The sequence below is a fragment of the Neomonachus schauinslandi genome, chromosome 6, assembly GCF_002201575.2.
Source record: "Neomonachus schauinslandi chromosome 6, ASM220157v2, whole genome shotgun sequence".
NCBI classification, from domain to species: Eukaryota; Metazoa; Chordata; class Mammalia; order Carnivora; family Phocidae; genus Neomonachus; species Neomonachus schauinslandi.
In genome coordinates, this window is record NC_058408.1 from 72,014,360 (window position 1) to 72,032,393 (window position 18,034).

Sequence of the window (18,034 nt, forward strand, 5' to 3'; positions counted from 1 at the left end):
TTTTTTTTTTTTTTTTTTTTTTTTTTTTTTTTTAGATTATTTATTTCTAATTAGACCATTGAATTTCTACACTGTTTTTAGGCTGTGAAATTATTTCCTCTAGTATGTTATATTATCTATCACATTGATAAGATCAGAATGGTTTTGTTGCAGCCCAAGCGAGAAGCCCTACCTGCCAACTTTCCCTTCCTCTTCCCCCCAGAAAGCTTCTCAGGGTGCCATGGGTTCCCCAAAGCATCATTTTAAAATCACTTCTTAAGTGAATTTTCTAAATGAATGCTTCTTCTTTATGTTTAATATTAGGAAAATAGGAAGTGATGAAGTTAATATTATGTTTTTATTTTTATGTATTTGTTATATAAGCTTTAAACAAAGAAACAAAAACACTGAGCTCACAGAGACTGAGAATGGCCGATAGGACCTACTTCACACATATAGTGTGAGAACTAAGTGAATTGTGAACGTTCTCATCTTCTGGCGTGTCGGTTCGTGGGTGGGAGAGAAACGGGCTCACGGCCATGGCTGGCTCGTGTGCACGGGGCTTCTGAGCCGCAGACTCAGGACTCTTTCTAGAGCACATGGACTCCACTTTTTCTCTGCTGTGTTCTAATAAAACAGTTCAGTACTTATGGTAAAAGTTTCAAAACAATCGGGGGAAAAAAATGAAAAGAAAAAAAGCCCCTAGGTGTAGCACAACCTAAGGAAGATTTGGAGGTGTTTTTGTTTGTTTTATGTGTCTTCTCCCCTAAGACATGTGCCTCCAGAGCTTTAGGCAGAGGCAGTGAAAAAAAAAAAAAAGGAAGTAAGAGGATGTGACAGAAAAGGACCATAAATAGGAAGGGTTGCACAAGAAATTGAGCAGAAAAGATCAAGAAGGAGCAGAAGACAAAAGGACAAGAGAAACACTTTTCCTTAAAAACAGAAACAGACAGCTGACCACACATTTCATTTCTAGACAATTTGTCTTCCTTACTACTTAAGTTTTTAGAAGAATTAATTGTATGTGCGTGCCATGTTTCTAGCTTACATTTTATGAAGTCGTTTCTTAATTTTTACTCTTCAAGCTGTAAAAATGAAACTCCCAGCAAGCATAGAACAGCCAGGCCATGTATTTTAGGGAAATATTTATTGCATTGCACTAAAAACCAACCTATCCAAGGTTTAGATGTAGTGTGAGACAAAAATGCATTACTTAGGCATGATCTTTCAGATGTTTGGGGGGGCTGGAAATCCTTGTTACCTGTGCAGTAATTCCTTCTGAAGGCTTCCCCCTTTCAGGCACTTGTGGACTTGGCACGAAACACAATATGTACCTTTACTGCCTATAGATTGGATAAGCCAATTGGCCACATGCAGTGTCCAAATTACAGAAAAAGAAAAATGTACTCTAGCAAGCTAGCACTGCTGTGGAATAAATAAAGACATTCTCTGGGCACGGACCTAATTCAATGAGGCAAAAGAATAAGACACGATGAGAGCACTTAACTTGGAGCTTATGGGGGGGCAGGGAGAATGCATGAACCCAGCCACATCCTTACAGAGCGAACCCATCTTTAGCCATCATGGAAATTTAATGTAAACCTCAGTTACCTACTGATGTTTGTATCTGTCACCATTCAATTGCTAGTAACCCTGCTTCTATTAATAGAAGTCCCACAATGAGTCTATGTGTATGGAATGGTAAAGGTGTAGATTGGTCTGTTCTACTTAAAAATCTCAGGATTTGTTTGTTTGTTTTTGTTTGTTTGTTTTCCAACTGATGCTGCATTATTCATTAGCAGGAATCACAAATTAATGACCTCGAGTTTCATTCCACTCACAGACATTTTGTTTGGCCACAAATTAATTTAAAGAATTTATTTTTATGTATTTAGTTGAGAGAGCGAGAGAGAGAGAGAGTGAGCCAGAGAGGCAGAGGTAGAGGGAAAGGGAGACTCTCAAGAAGACACCCCACTGAGCACAGAGCCTTATTGGGGTACAATCCCAGGACCCTGAGATCATAACCTGAGCTGAAATCAAGAGTCAGATACTGAACCAACTGAGCCACCCAGGCGCCTTTGGCCACAAATTAATTTAAATCATTTTTGAGCCAATATCTAAAAATCATGAAATTTCACACTCACATCTAGATTTCCCTTCTATCTTAAGAAATAGAAATATGACAACTCGGGCCCTGACTTCCAAATAAACCTGTCTAGTGTATCCAGGGGTCTTTTTTTTTTTTTTTTTCCCCCAGCTAGTATAATCCTCAGGTCGGAATGTTCCACATTTTTAGAGTTTGCCTGTCTTTGCTGAGTTTTCCTGTGGTCTCACCTGCACTGAGCATATTATTTACATCTCTGAGGACAGAGTTCAAACAGCTGCTTTAAAATCCTCCTCTGCTTGTCCTAACATTGGTCTTCCCTGATTTCCTCTCCTTCTGAGAAGGGATCCCATTCCCTGGTTCATCATGGGTCCAGTTGTTCTGAACGCCCTCCTGGACCTTGTGAAGGTTATGTTGTGGAGAGACTCTTCTGTTATATTCATCTGAGAAGATTTGTCCATGTGTTTGTTTTTAATGTACCAGACAACATCATTGGGCTTTCATTAAAAACCCTCGGGTGCAACTCGAAGCTCAGTTCTATATGCTTTCTTAGTGCACCTGTTCGAGTCGGCCTCTGCTCTAGAGGTCACCCACAGACTCCAACACAGCTTACATGTGACATTTGTTCTCTCCCTTCCTGGCTTTCTCCCTCTAAGGCCCCCTCTCACCTTCCATCAGCATTGATGGTCCCAAAAATCTCTCCCCTGATGCTTCAGGCCAGATGGACTTTCTATCAGAATTTTGACTGCCCCTCGAGGCACTAGCTACTGTAAAACAACAAGCTCACCCATGTTGTCTCTTCTTTCAAGTGTGTGAGATCTCCCAGAGTATGTCTGCTTTGGTTATCTCTCTAGGGGTGTCTGGTATTCTTTGTTTCTTTGCACTTAGTCCAGAGTTCATAGGTGTTGTTTGTGGAAAGACTAAGCCAAGGAGGAGATCATCAACCATATAGAAGCAGAACAATCAATTCCCAATCAGTTCATTTCTTCACTATATCTTTAGAGGACTAGTAGGCATAGTCCTTTTTCTTGCTGAACCATTCTGGTTTTCCTGTCTTAGGCAGCAGCAACAATGATACAATCATTTCAAAGTTCTAATGACAACAGGAGAACATCCTTCATTTCATTGACTGCTGTGGATCTGCAGTGATGAGCTATCAGCTCGTTAACCACTGGTACTAGTTTATAACCAGAAACACTGACATTTCAAGTCTGTGTCAGGCTGATTGCTCTTTAAGGGAAAGAGAACTGGAGAAACTATTAAGAAGTGGTTTATTCATCTCTGTATTTTTAAAAAGAGGATAACTTTCTAATAAGAACATATATGAGTGTTCCCAAATATCAGAGAAACAAAAATATAATATCACTTGAAAATATTATGTTGAAGACTCAGCAAACGTGGCAGATATCAATTACTGTTACTATACGCCACCACTGATCTTTGAGATAAGTTTCAGGGGTTAACATGGTGTGTTAGTTATCTATTACTGTGTGACAAATCATCACAAATTTAGTGTCTTAAAACAACACATACTCATTTTTGTAGTTTCTGTGACTTAAGAGTCTAGACTCAGCTTGGCTCTCACAAGGTTGCAGTCTGGGTGTTGACCAGATTAGTTCTCCTATGGAGGCTCAACTAAGGAAGAATTTCCTTCCAGAGAAACTCAGACTGCTGTCAGAATGCATTTCTTTATGATTTTAAGACGGAAGGCATTGGCTTCTTGCTGACTTTGGCTAGAAGCTGCTCCCACCTCTGAGAGACCACACTGAGTTCCTCGGCTGTATACCCCCTGAGTTCTGCAAGGAGAGTGTCTAGACCCAGGCTGTTTGCAAGATGGAGTCATCCATGACACAATGTAGCCACAAGAGTGACAGTTTATCGCCTATGCTGTATCCTTGGTTAGAAGCAGGTCACACTCAAGGGAAGGTTTTACACAAAGGCATGAGATGCCTATCAGGAAGTGGGGATAGACGGGGCTCCCTCAGGAATCTGTCACAGCTACTATTATGTTCAGCATTATTGTCATCATTTTTGAATATTGTATAAACAGATCTACTTCAAAAGGTATTTTTTTAATGAACTTACACAAAATAGAGGGCATGAAGTTTCTATTCCAGTCTTAATACAGGCCAAATTGAAGATGGTCACTTGTATTATTAGTATCTTTGTACCCTACCTGTATTTTCTTATGATGTGCATGAACATTTATACTAGATGTGGATTAGAGAAGAATCAGGCATTTGTACTATCCAAAATCATAAAAGTTTAATTACCAATGTTGCAAACTCATCACTAAAACAAAGCACACTTTTATTTAACCCATGAGCAAAATCAGAATAGTTAAAATTGAGCTTTATTTTCTTTCTTTTCTTCTTTTTTTTCTTCTCTTTTCTTTTGCCATCATTTTCATTGAATTTTATCTAAAATAAATAAGGAATGAGTCTAGGGATGAATAGCTGCTAAACAGATTGCATTTTTTTTTTTTTTAGAATTTATTTATTTGACAGAGGGAGACACAGCGAGAGAGGGAACAAAAGCAGGGAGAGTGGGAGAGGGAGAAGCAGGCTTCCCGCAAAGCAGGGAGCCCAACGCAGGGCTCAATCCCAGGACCCCGGGATCACGACCCGAGCTGAAAGCAGATGCCCAATGACTGAGCCACCCAGGCGCCCCTGAACTGATTGCATTTAAAGCAAAAGCATTTACGCTGGTTTCCAAAAGGTTCTGGTTCTTCCTCTCTTTGGAGATAGGCCAGGAGTGCCTTTTTTTTTTTTTTTTTTTTTTTTTTCCGGTCAGAAGAATGACCTGCTCTGGGTAATGACGTGTGAGCTCACAGAACCAAGTACAAATCACCATTGCCCTCCTCCTCCCATCCCCCTCCCCTCCTCCTTCCCTGACACCAGTCTTAAAAAATGGATATTATATAGAAATCACAAATTGCAATGTTTGAACTCTTTGTTGATAAAACAAACGGTGGTAACAGGGAAAATTTCCAGATACCTGAACTTTGATTTAAAAGTATCCCGGGGCTATTGATGGGTAACCCTGAAAATATACAAAAAACTGTCACAGGAAATAAGTTTTGTGGTTATTATCAAAATGACTCTGGTGAAACCCACATGCAAAGTTTTTAAAAATGACGAGAGTATTGGGGGCGCCTGGATGACTCAGTCAGTGAAGCGGCCGACTCTTGGTTTCATTTCAGGTTATGATGTCAGGGTCCTGGGAGAGAGCCCTAGTTGGTTCTATGCTCAGCAGGAAGTCTGCTGGAGATTCTCTGCCTCTGCCCCTCCCTCCCTCTTTCACTCTCTCAGATAAATAAATACATCTTTAAAAAATGATAGTATTAAATATGAAGCTTACAGGCAATATTCTATTTTCAGATGAAAAGCATGCTCTCTAGAACTTTCAAAAGACTAGGTTGCAACACTGCATTCTCTAATTCATCTTATATTTGAAGGATTTGATTCTGTATCTTTCCCTATTTGCAGACATCTAATGACACCTTCGAAATTCCCCTCATGTTAACTGGAAATGTGGTTTTAAGGAAGAGGCTCAACTATGAAGATAAGACTCGGTACTTTGTCATCATCCAAGCTAATGTGAGTATTCAATTTCCCTAGCTTCCCTCTGGGGAACTTATGAAGTAAAGAATGCGCCCGAAATATATAAGTGCTCTCAGAGTGCTTGGTGTAGTTTATGGGCTGGACAGGGTAGGCTGCCCACAGCGTAATTTGCATATTATATTCTTCTAGATGGGGAGTGGGATGGAAGGGGGCAGGAGGATTGTTTGTCCTCACTGTTTCCTTCCCTCTGAATCACTCATACCCACTCTTCAATAATTTGCCTTCAGTTCACACTGAAGTATTTCTCAAAGTGTGATACATGGAATGTCAGTAGCAGAATCACCTTGGGAGGATATTAAACATGCAGATTCCTGGACCCAACCTCAGACCCTCTGAATAAAAATTCAAAGGGTAGAAGTGGAATGCTTGCATTTTTATTAACTCCCCAGGGGATTCCAGAGTACACTAAAGGAAGAGAAAAACCTTCCAACTGGCAATCTTCTCTCCCATGGCTGCCATTTCTTGAATAGTTGCTCACTAGGTGTCAGCGACTGGGACCATAACCAGGATGTGTGCACAGTAGGAACAGAACATCAGAAAACAGTCTTACATAATATGGGCTTTTTAAAAAAATTTATTTATTTATTTGAAAGACAGAGAATGAGAGAGAGAGAGAGTACATGAGAGGGGGGAGGGTCAGAGGGAGAAGCAGGTTCCTTGCTGAGCAGGGAGCCTGATGCGGGACTCGATCCCGGGACTCCAGGATCATGACCTGAGCCGAAGGCAGGTCGCTTAACCAACTGAGCCACCCAGGTGCCCCATAACATGGACTTTTGTTATCATTTTAATAAAATCCCTAGATTCATGTGGATCAAGGGTTGGTTTGACAGCTCAAGTATATCACTAAGGACTCAGGTTACTTCTCTCCTTACATTGTGCCCCTTTCCTGAAATTTGGTTATTTTTCCAATGCCTTATTTGTCAGGGGCTCTTAAATCCCACAGCCATAAGCATCACAACTGCATTTCAAGTCTGAGGGTAAGCAGGTGGAAAGAGGGCAAAACTAGGACTCCTCTTATGTTTGTTTATTCCTCCTTTGTCTGCAAGGAAACTCTTCCCGAGTCCTCTCCCATCCAATGTCCCCTCCCAGCCTGGGATCCCAGGAGGCAGCGTAGAGAAGGGAGGTTGAGGAAGATTGTATGTAGCAAAGGGGAATGAGGTAATCACCTCTGGATTGCACCAAGTTCTCTGCATCTCCTGGAGCTGGACACACTGATAACCCTGGGGGCCTAGGCCGGGAGAAGAAGGAGGAGGAGAGGCGGCGGAGGAGGAAGGAAGGAGAAGGGGAAGAAGAGTTTGTTAACAAGAAGAACGGGGCTAGTACTTCAGCAAACAACTGATAGGTCTGGCTACAGATAGCTTCTAGTATTGACGAAGGTCCATAGAAAGTGACAGGATCATGTTCTGAAAAGGTTATTAGACCCTGAAGCCAACCTCTGCCTTTAAGGGCTCCTAAGCATTGTCATCCTAGTCATGTGGCAGAACAGGAAGACAGCAGAGAGGGGCAAAAGGAAATCTTCGTCCGCCAGCTCTTCTGAACCAGTTTATATGCAACAAGGTGTCACTCAATGGCATTTTGCCCAAAAGATATTTTGCCAGAAGGGGGGGGGGTTTGTCTATGTATATTTATATTAATATCATTTTATATATTTATAATATATAAATATATTTACTTATATGTAAATATATTTTATGTAACATATATAATATATATAAATTTATCTGTTATATATAGTAGGTAGGTAGTAGATATAGATACATAGATAGAAATCTAATTTTTGAAGCCAAATCTCTAGATTTACATTCAAAATTCTCCAGTTGGTTGTTTTTCAATTGATTGTCTTGGTGTCCAGGGGTAGAGGCTAAAGTGGAGACAGACAGCAGACATAAGAAAAAGTAAAATCTACTGAACTCTCAGTAGATTGAGTAGATTTGAGTTCCTCAAAACCCTGAAATCTTTCTTTTTATAGATTATTTCCATGCAAGTGAAAATGAGAAGAAAAAATACAGTTTCCCTTGCCGGACTCAGAATCTCTAATAAAATGTAGGGAAAAGTAAGATTGCTCTGGAATGTATCTGAAAACAGTTTTTATTGTGCTATTTAAAATGAGTTTGTTTTTTTTTTTTTTAAAGAAACTCAAGCTAAAACATCTGAGTTGCTATTTAATTTAAAATATTTATAAAGATACCTGGAACAATTTGTATGCAATCTGTAGACTGCCCATAAGTGAGGGAGGGAGTGTTAAATTTTTAGCATTTCAGGGATAAAATTATGAAATAGAAGGATATGCATGAATCATCGAAAGGAAGGGATGGAATTGGCAAGAAATTAAAGAAAGGGTTAATTTATCTGTAACAACTTTTATTATAAACTTAAATCAGACAGTAAAAAATGTGAATGTTAAATATAGGAGATTAGAAGATTTTTGGTGTTTTTAAAAATTTTCAGAGCGATATCCTTTTAATGATTTTAGAATATACCAAAATTAGGATGCATTATAATTAATCCAACTATACTTTCCATTTTTTTGTTTTTTTGGCATGGGATGGTATCTACCCTCATGACTCTCGTGAGAGGCAGTGAGTGCAGGATTGTGGCAAAAGCATGAATTCTCGAACCACCATTACCTGGATTTAAATGCCAGTGCTGCCGTTGACTAGCTGGGTGACTTTGGGCAGATGTTGTACCTCAGTTTCCTACCTAGTAAAATGACGATATTAATAAAACACACCACATAGACTTCTTGTGAAGATTAGTAAGTTAACAACCACAACTAATACTTAAGACAAATGCTTGGAATATATTCTCATATCGTTACAGTATTCTATAAACTACTTAACTACTGGCACTTCATAGTTCAAAAATGGATCATGTAGGGGCTCCTGGGTGACTCAGTCAGTTAAACGTAAGCATCTGACTCTTGATTTGGGCTCAGGTCATGATCTCAGGGTCCTGGGATGGAGCCTTGTGTCTGGCTCCACACTCAGCTGGGAATCTGCTTAAGATTCTCTCCCTCTGTCCCTCCCCCATTGCTCACATACTCTCTTTCTCTCTCAAATAAATAAATAAAATCTTTTAAAAAATGGATAATTTAAAAATGGAATTACCATGAGAAACTTATGTTTATTATGAATGTATAAGCATATACTTTTAATCTTACTAAATAGCACCATATTATTTTCCAAAGTATTACAACACATCACTCCCCCCCCAACAAATGGTAAAGAATTCTTCATTGCCTCTACATCTTAGACACATAATTTACTTAAAACGGTGGGTTGTTGGAACTGAAAAGCTGACTCCTACTTGCTTAAGGACCGATTGTGGGTCTCTTCCCAGCTCCAAGTTCAATGACCTCACATTTGTGGTCATGGTGGTAGAGCCTAGAGTATGGAAAGTGACAAATGCTACAAATCAGAGCTTCTTCTCTCAGAGAGATGGTTGTTAAACATGGACTGCTTTGTATATGCCAATGTCTATGTCGGGGAGCAAGAATCCCTGTCCTCTCCAAAGGTCCTTCTAGCTGGACTCAGGATCAAATTGACATGAGACAGATTCACAGACAAAAATCAAATGTAATAGGTGTATGTATGGGGAATCCACACAGATGTGGAAATTCCAAAGGCATTCAGGCAGGATGAGGTCTCTGTGTCATCCTGAACTAGGGAGAAGGGGGTGGGAGTCTGGGGCTTCAGAGGAAAGGGATGCACTTCATAGGATGATAAGAAAAGCATATATCTGATAATTAGATGTTTGCCCTACCATACAGGTGGGTCACTCAGATAAAATTTATCTCTGTTAATAACCTTTATTCTGGGAGACCCCAATTTAGGTTCTTCTGTGTGGTTAAGAGAAGGACAGAATTTATCTTGAGTCTGCACACTCTCAGGTGCCTTCAGCTCACAATATGCCAAAGTTGTACATTTGCCGGGGTGGGCTGTCCTGAACCTCTTCATCTATATAATTTATATTTTTATATTTATATAGAATCATGAAATCCACAGACTGTTATATGTTTCTGATTATATTTTTATATTCTTTGGGTTTTTTAATTATTGTCAATGGTATGTAAATCAATGTACATTGTAGATCATGTACATTAAAACCTACATTATTCTCTTCAAGTCATAAAGAGAGTGGAAATATGAGCGATTGATTTTGATTTTAAAGTAGATGGTACCTAAGAGGGTAGAGGTCTGATGATAAATTACTGAAATCACTCAGTTTGGATCTGGCTTCACTTATGGTACAAAGATTTGATTGATGTGCAAAGGAAACTATTCAAATTTCACATAATTAGGAAGTTTCTTTTTATCCATGTGGGCATGTTGTTACTCTTAAATAAGCCAGGAGAGTTTTGGTTAGCATAAATAAGAAAACTTGTCACTCGTTTTATTGAGAATATTTGCAACATTATTACCCGTGGTTCATTTTAAATATGAATATGCAATGAGGGAATGATTATTTCTAGAAAACAGAAGGAAAAGAAATCTAAAAAAGAAAGTTCAGAGATACCCAGAGATCAGTGGGTTTTCTTTCTATTGAAATGTCCAATATAGTCTGTACCACAAACTCCAATTTTTTGATATATTACCCTAAATCACAAAGGAATCAAACTCATCTCTTTATACATAGATATTATTCAAAACCAGCTCTCTTTTGTATTAGCATTATCCTGACGGAAATACTAAGGATTCTTAGGTACTCAAGAGCTCTTGATTAATTGTCAGAAAGAAAAACTTTACATTTAATTTAAAATCATAGCCAGGGTAATTTCTAAGTTACCTTATCAATAACAGGGCAAATTTAATATTTTCTCCAATATCAAAAATCTAGAATAGGGACACAAGTTGTCTTTCATAATAAGATATTATATAATTCCTAAAAACACTATTTCTTTATTATCTCTGTCTTTTCTCTTAATACTATGAATATTCAGAACAGTATGTAAACATTATAATTACATGGGCTTGGATGTAAAAAAAATCACTTTGTACACTTTTGGATATCAATTTATGTAAACAACTTTTCAAAACTAGCCCCCACTCTGACCTTCCCTCACCTCTACTTCCTACTAATTGTGGAATACGTCCTAAATTGTACACCCATTGTTTTTAGCTCTGCCTATTTCCTGGGTGTATTCTGGGGAATAAGAGTGAAATAGGAAGATGATGCTTGATGGTTAACAAATATAAAATGTTCCAGTTGTAAAGACACGTAAGCATGTGCAGATGTAAAATATCATGCTCTTCTATCTACTAGTATGCATGAAAATTAAGAAAAATTAGGTAAGCATTTCAAACAAACAAAAAAAACACTTTCAAGAAAAAAAAACTCACTCCTAAAATGGTTTAGACCTACACAATCTTGTTGCTTATTTTTTCTCGTTTGCATAAAGGAATCTAACAGAATCAAGTTACTCTAGGATAAGTTTTAAATTTTCAGTCAGTGATATCCCATCTATCATCGGTGGACAGAAGCAAGACAAACACCTCCCTGGTCTTCAGTAACTGAGTCAGGGTTAGAAGACTCAGGGCAACTCTAATTATGTTGCAATTTTTTTTCTTTCTTTACTGCAAATACCTGATAAGGTAATGAGAGAGTCTTTAATATATGTATCAATGAGTCAGTCTAGTAGGTGCTTCTAGCCATTTTTTTTTTTTTTAATCTGCAAACCACTTGAATACTGAGTATGTAAATGTTGGAAGTCTCTATTCTGAGGTTCCTATGGCTCAGCAAGAAATCAGAAGATCAGCATGCCTGTTCCATACTCACTTTAAAACCGAGATTAGTGTAATTTCATAGTATTGGGTAGAGTCTACATCATTCCTGGCCCCACTCCAAACAACCAATATTTAACTTAATACGCTTCTAAATAAGAGCAGGTACTGAGTGCATTAGAAATTAGCATTTATCTCATTTGATCAAAGAATAGTGGGCAATTAAACCATTTTACAGCAAGAAAGCCTTTTAATTGGGATAAAGGGATTGAAGCCTCACTTATCATCTGACAGAGGTGTTTTATTGACTTAACATTGTCATAGTGTAAATATTTGAAATTTTACAAAAAATGTGCTTGGTAAAAAGTGCGGATTGTGACAATGAATTAGTTATCTCCGAGCTATTTCTAAAAGTAAATATCTTTGAAGTTCTCTGTGCTTAAAAAGAAATTAGTTTTTCCTTGCAAAGTATTGATGAAAATTTCTACTTATTTAGTAAATAATTCATTCAAAGACAGCAGGTGTCTGTGCTGTGCTTGCGTATGTTCTAATATGATCCCGAAGAGTTTGTACATCGTGTTGCCATCATCTGGGGCCAAGGGACTGGAGGCTTTGAATAAAGATGCTAAAGATTCCAGGACCATGTCAGTGTGGCTTTCCTGAGAAACACTGATGGAATGTTCCAGCTAGGTCACATCCGACACTTTCCTGAATATTTCTTATGGCTTTCTTGATTCAATGTTGAAGATACATGTGTGCTTTTAAATTCTGGCATTTCGGCTTTGATGCCGGATTGTTCTTTGTATCACCTGCAATTCCTTGCACAGCTGAACTCACAATCGTTAAATAGTGACTTGTTTTTATGGCATCTAATTAAAGGTTTCATGTAAGGTTACAAAGTGTAAGTGGCATGTGAAAGAATAATACACATTGAGAAAATACAAAGTAAACAAATTTGAATAACTTTTAAGAGATATATTCTTGCTTGCCAGTTATAGCTATAGTTTCTAAATCAATGAAATATTGTCTTATTTTTAAATATTTTAAAATGAAAAATATCTTAATCTTGTAAAGGAAATAAGAGAAATGAGGAATGAAGTGGGAGAAAGGAATTTGAGGGGGTAGTTTTTAATATGTTTTGGATTCTCACATAGCAATGAATGGAAATATAGGCTTCAGGAAATCATATAAAACATTCATGCAAGTAATTATGTTTTATTTATACCACTCCCAATTTAGAATGGTATTTCTTTTATCTAGAACAGTCTTGAGCAGTAACATTTTACTAGAAAGAGCAAAAGGTTCTTTTCATTTCGGTTTTTATCTGAATTGCCAGGGGCTATGTTTTAGATGAATTTTTTAGATCAAATTTTGTTCTAAACTAGGAGAAGTACTAAGGCTTTCCATGGGCTTACATGAGAGCAGTGTTCAGGAGACCTACTTCCATTTTTCCTTATGTTTTATAATAAATTTTAACAACAAATTGTGGGGAGGCTCCACATGTGTAGAGAGGCAGCTGGTATCTTTTCAGTGCTACCTGTCTGTTTATAGAAATGAAGAAGAGCAGGATACATCACCCCAAAATACACCTCCCTGGCATAAGGACTATTTTAGGCTGATTATGTTTTCAAACCAGCAAACAACCAGAGGAGCTCTGAAAACCATGTAGAAACCCTTCCATGTTGGAAGAGCACTTTGCACTTAGACAGGAAGTCTCCACCTGCAAGGGCATCCCTCTCCCACCAGGAAGATGAGAATGACTGAATCTGGACAAGCTCCTGTCTGTGGGGAGGGTCTGGACATGCACCTGCAAGACAGCGACTCCCGTGTTGACTGTGCTTTGCCCGAAAACCTGGCTCTCCCCTGCCCCCACATCTTCTTTAGTCTTTAGCTGGAGTTGGTATTTAAGGTGATAGCTTTGGCCATTTGGGGGAGTTACTCAGTTTTCCTGGTATCTGTGTGTCTACAGTAGGTGTGCATATCATTAAACTGCTTGGGCTTTTTTCCTGCTAATCTATTTTCTATTACATGAGGTCTCAGCCAAGAAGCTAGAAGGGTGGAGAGAAAATTATTTTTCTTCCCTGACAGTCTACATTATGTATTTTGGGAATGATACATACACCCACCCTTATTCACTTGTACCCATATGATGGAGTAGTGACAATGACCCAAAGAGGTAGAGAACAGTGAGATTTGTTGCCGACAGACTGAAGGAAAGAGTTTGGATAAATACTCTACTCTGTCTACTACAGTGACTTGGTGATGGCATATGAGGGGTAACCTTATGTGGCAAAGAAGTGTAGAAATACTGCTTCTGAGTATGAAAACATTTTGCCACATCCATACCATGTAAAATGTAAATTATCTAATATTTTTTATAAACTTAGGTTGATTTGGTCTTTTGAAAGACTTCATCCCAAGCAATCATAATTTTAAAATGGTAAGTTTGATAAGCCAGTTGTAGTTTTTTTTTAATTTAATTTAATTTTATTTTATAAGCCAGTTGTAGTTTTTAAAATTTAAAATAAATCCATGAATTTATGCCAAATTAAGATTTTTCAACAAAATAGTGGTTGCTGGGGGGGATGGGCAAACGGGTGAAGGGGAGTGGGAGATAAAGGTTTCTTATTATGGAATTAATAAGCCATGGAAATAAAAAGCAAAGCATAGGAAATACCATCAATGATATTATAATGATGCTGTGTGATGGGAGATGTAGCTACACTTGTGGTTAGCACAGCATAACATTACATGTTGAATCACTATAGTACATCTGAAACTAATATGTCTTCAATAAAAAAAAGATTTTTCTATATGTACTCACATTTCATACATGTAAACAGTATATATTTTTTTAAAGATTTTATTTATTTATTTGACAGAGAGAGACACAGCGAGAGAGGGAACACAAGCAGGGGGAGTGGGAGAGGGAGAATCAAGCTTCCCACCGAGCAGGGAGCCCAATGCGGGGCTCGATCCCAGGACCTGGGATCATGACCTGAGCCAAAGGCAGACGCTTAACGACTGAGCCACCCAGGCGCCCCTAAACAGTATAATTTTAAAGGCTAACTTGTGGACCACCAAAATTATCTCATGTATCATTTAGTGTTTGTACTGTACTTTCAACTGTTTTGAATATAATGACCAGACAGGGAAAATTTACAACAATTAAAGAAGGACTTCTTAAAAATCTGTATACCTGTAAATTCAGTCAATCATGATTATTACTCTAAGCTTGTAGTCATTAATTTCAATTATAGTTTCCCCTTTTTTGAGAAGGGGGAATTATATTTTCCTCCATGCTCTTCCATGTACTAATTGGGGACTTGCAGATTGCACTGACAAAAGACAGAGTAACAGGGCAAAATCCTTCCCATGCATATGCGGCAAGCAGGAATGGCTCCCTGAAGTGCTAAGGACCAGGGTCTGCAACCTACCTTTCTGGGGAAGCAGGGAGAAGAGGTTTTTGTGGGAGCACATGAGTTTCTAATGAGAATGAGCAGGAGATAAGAATGTTGTGATAACGTGTGTTCATGTAGGAGTTACTGTTTGCTAGTTCAGTTTGTTTTCCTGATGGCCATAACCATTCATGGCATCTTCGTTTCCAGAAGTTTCTGTTTTTTAGTGAGATAAAAGAAGACTTCTTTCTGTATATGTTCAATCTCAAATATCATTAAAATAGCCTTTATATCAACTCTGAAACTCTTAGTGGTCCTCACACTCTGGAAATTTAAACATTTTTCCCCACAATTTGACCACACTCTGTCTTATAATGGTTCTAAACACTAGAGAAGCTGGAGTCCCAGAGTTATTGTATTCCTAAATGGTTGTATAGGCAAAATTCCACCAATAAAGATTTTTCAGCCTTCTGAGATTTTACCCTAGAACCCTTCCTTACAACATTTCTTGAGCAACAAGATTGGAAAAGAACATAACTGAAATGCAGAGTTGTGCACAAAGCTTGAGAGTATTTTTAACTGGTAAGCAAATATCGATGTCTGGTAAATGTCACACAGGAAAACACTAAGCAACATAAAATAAAATGTCAGTCCATTCGTATATTACTTTCTTAACATGCAGTGTAATATTAGTGTCAGGTGTACAACATAGTGATTCAACGCTTCCATACATCACCCCATACTCATCATAAGTGCCCTCCTTAATCCCCAGCACCTGTTTCCCCTACCACCCATCCCCACTGGTAACCAAGTATATTACTTTAAAAAAAAATCAATGAGGTAAATGCACATACCATAAAATTAGCCACTGTAAAGTGAACAGTTCAGTGGCATTTGGCACATTGACGCTGTTGTGCTTCCACCACCTCTATCCGTCCCCCAAACATTTCATCCCAAAAAGAAGTCTTACACTCCTCCAGCCTTCTTTCCCCACCCCTGCTCTCTCAGCCCCTGGCAGTCACCAATGTGTCTGGGTGGCTTTACCTATTCTGGATGTTTCATGTTTTTATCTGGTGTTTTTCACTTTGCATTAATGTGTGCAATGTTTATCCATGTTGTAGTGTATGTCAGTACTTCATTCCTTCTCGTGGCTGTGCCATTCTGTGTGTGTATGTATCCCAAATGTGTGTGTGTGTATCCTATATATATATATATAGGATATATATATCTATATATATCTATATATCTATATATATATATCTATATATGTTAGATATATAGTGTGTGTGTATCCTATATATATATAGGATATATATATATCTCTTATATATATACATATATATATGTATATATATAACAAAATTTGTCTACCCATTCATTCATTGGTGGATATTTTGACTGCTGCCAACTTTTGGCCATGGTGAATAGTGCTGCTATGAACATGTATGTAAGTATAATTACTTTTTGGAGTTGTACAGAATAGAATTTTAAGGAGACAGAAAAAAATGGAATAAGTTTTCAAAATAACAAAATGCTATGAAAGTAAAGACACTCTAGATTCCACCATAATGAATGACAAACCACCACCACTCTCACAGTGGGTGTTCTGGACAGAGATGACTTGGGTCCGATGTTTTTTCCTTGTGTCCTCCTGCTGAACTCTCTTTAGATACATATAATCAATGTAAATGAAATGTAATGTAATGAAATCACTTCTACTCTTGAACATGGGCTGCACATAGTGTTTTTCCCCCCAAAGAAATGAAAAGGGAAAAAAGAGTAAATTGACAATGGGGAAATCTCATGAACACAATCTCAACCAGGTGATCAAGGTTAGCATAAAGGATGAGTTGTGTTGATAATATATACTCTTGATATAATGTGCTGACAGGACACTGGACCTCTATGGTCTCCCTCCCCAAAATGCTTCCCCCCCCGTCTGATCTTGAGACAAACATCAAAGTCCCCACTGAAGAACACTCTACAAAATGCCTGGCTAGTACTCAACATTGTCAAGGTAACCAAAAACAAGGGAAGTTGGAGAAATTTTCAGAGCCAAAAGGAGCCTGAGAAGATTTCATGGCTACATGTAGGCGGGTTCCGGATGGGATCCTGGGATGGAAAACGCATGTCAGAAACTAGCAATGTCTCTGCAGAAGGGATCATAGTTAGTAACAATGTATCCTCAAAGCGAAAAGTACTGGGCCAGCTGAGGAAGGAAGACCTTCCTGTTTCAATAAGAAGGACCAGGAATGCAGTCTGAGCTCAAGTCCACTGAAAGAAGGGCTAGAGCATTGCTAAGAGTCCAGATGGGAGTTCTCCTCACAAGAAATTCTTTTTTCTTTTTTTTTTTTCTGTGCCTGTATGAGATGATAGATGCTAACTAAACCTATTGTAAAAATCCTTTCACGTATATGTATGTCAAATCATTACATTGCACACCCTAAACTCATGCAGTGCTATATGTCAATTATATCTCAGTAAAACTGGGAAAAACCAAACAAGGAAAAAAAAAAAAAATCCCTGCTCTCTTGGAAATACAATGTGTCGTGGGAAAGAGTGAAAGTTGAACAGATAATTGCCATAATTGCTGCAAGGTCACTCTTCCTAGACACTGTAGTTTTAGAGTCCCAAAGAATGAAGAAGCAAAATAAAACAAGTATCATCTAGAAGCTCAGAAAACTAGGTTATTTCAGTGACAACAGTGCGCTCCCTGAAGACCAGCAGGGCTGGTCTCAAAATACTTGATAACAGAAATGCTTGTGTGAGCCATTAAACATTTCTCTGTTAAAAGTGCAGCAGACCTGCCAGGTTTTCTTCTCTTCCTTTTTTTCTCCCTTCACTTTACTTTTCTGAGAATTTGGTTTTTTTTGTTTTTTTTGTTGTTGTTGTTGTTTGTTTTTAGAAATAACCAAAATTTATCTAAAGTTTTTCTTTAAAAAAAAAAAGATTTATTTATTTGGGAGAGTGTGAGCGAGAGGGAGAGAGAGAAAGAGTGTGAGTGAGAACACGAGTCAGGGAGGGACAATGGGAGAGGGAGAAGCAGACTCCCTGCTGAGCAAGGAGCACAATGTGGGACTTGATCCCCCGACCCTGGGATCATGACCTGAGCCGAAGGCAGACGCTTAATGACTGAGCCACCCAGGCGCCCCTAAAATTTGTCTACATTGCTTGAAACATCATCAAAAATCAAAGACAGAGCTGGGTGGG

The 18,034-nt window shown here is 38.2% G+C and overlaps 1 protein-coding gene across 17 annotated transcripts in view; it reads left to right on the top strand.

Annotated features, from left to right (window-relative positions):
- The window catches only part of PCDH15 (protocadherin related 15), an 813,949-nt gene that overhangs the window by 332,063 nt on the left and 463,852 nt on the right, over positions 1-18,034 (top strand). For 16 of the 17 annotated variants that reach the window (XM_021696071.1, XM_021696072.1, XM_044916450.1 and 13 more), the window contains one exon: positions 5,572-5,682. The exons of the other annotated variant lie outside the window; for it this stretch is intronic. In XM_021696071.1, coding sequence (XP_021551746.1) covers positions 5,572-5,682 — 111 coding nt within the window. The remainder of the gene's footprint in view (positions 1-5,571; positions 5,683-18,034) is intronic. 17 annotated transcript variants of the gene reach the window in all.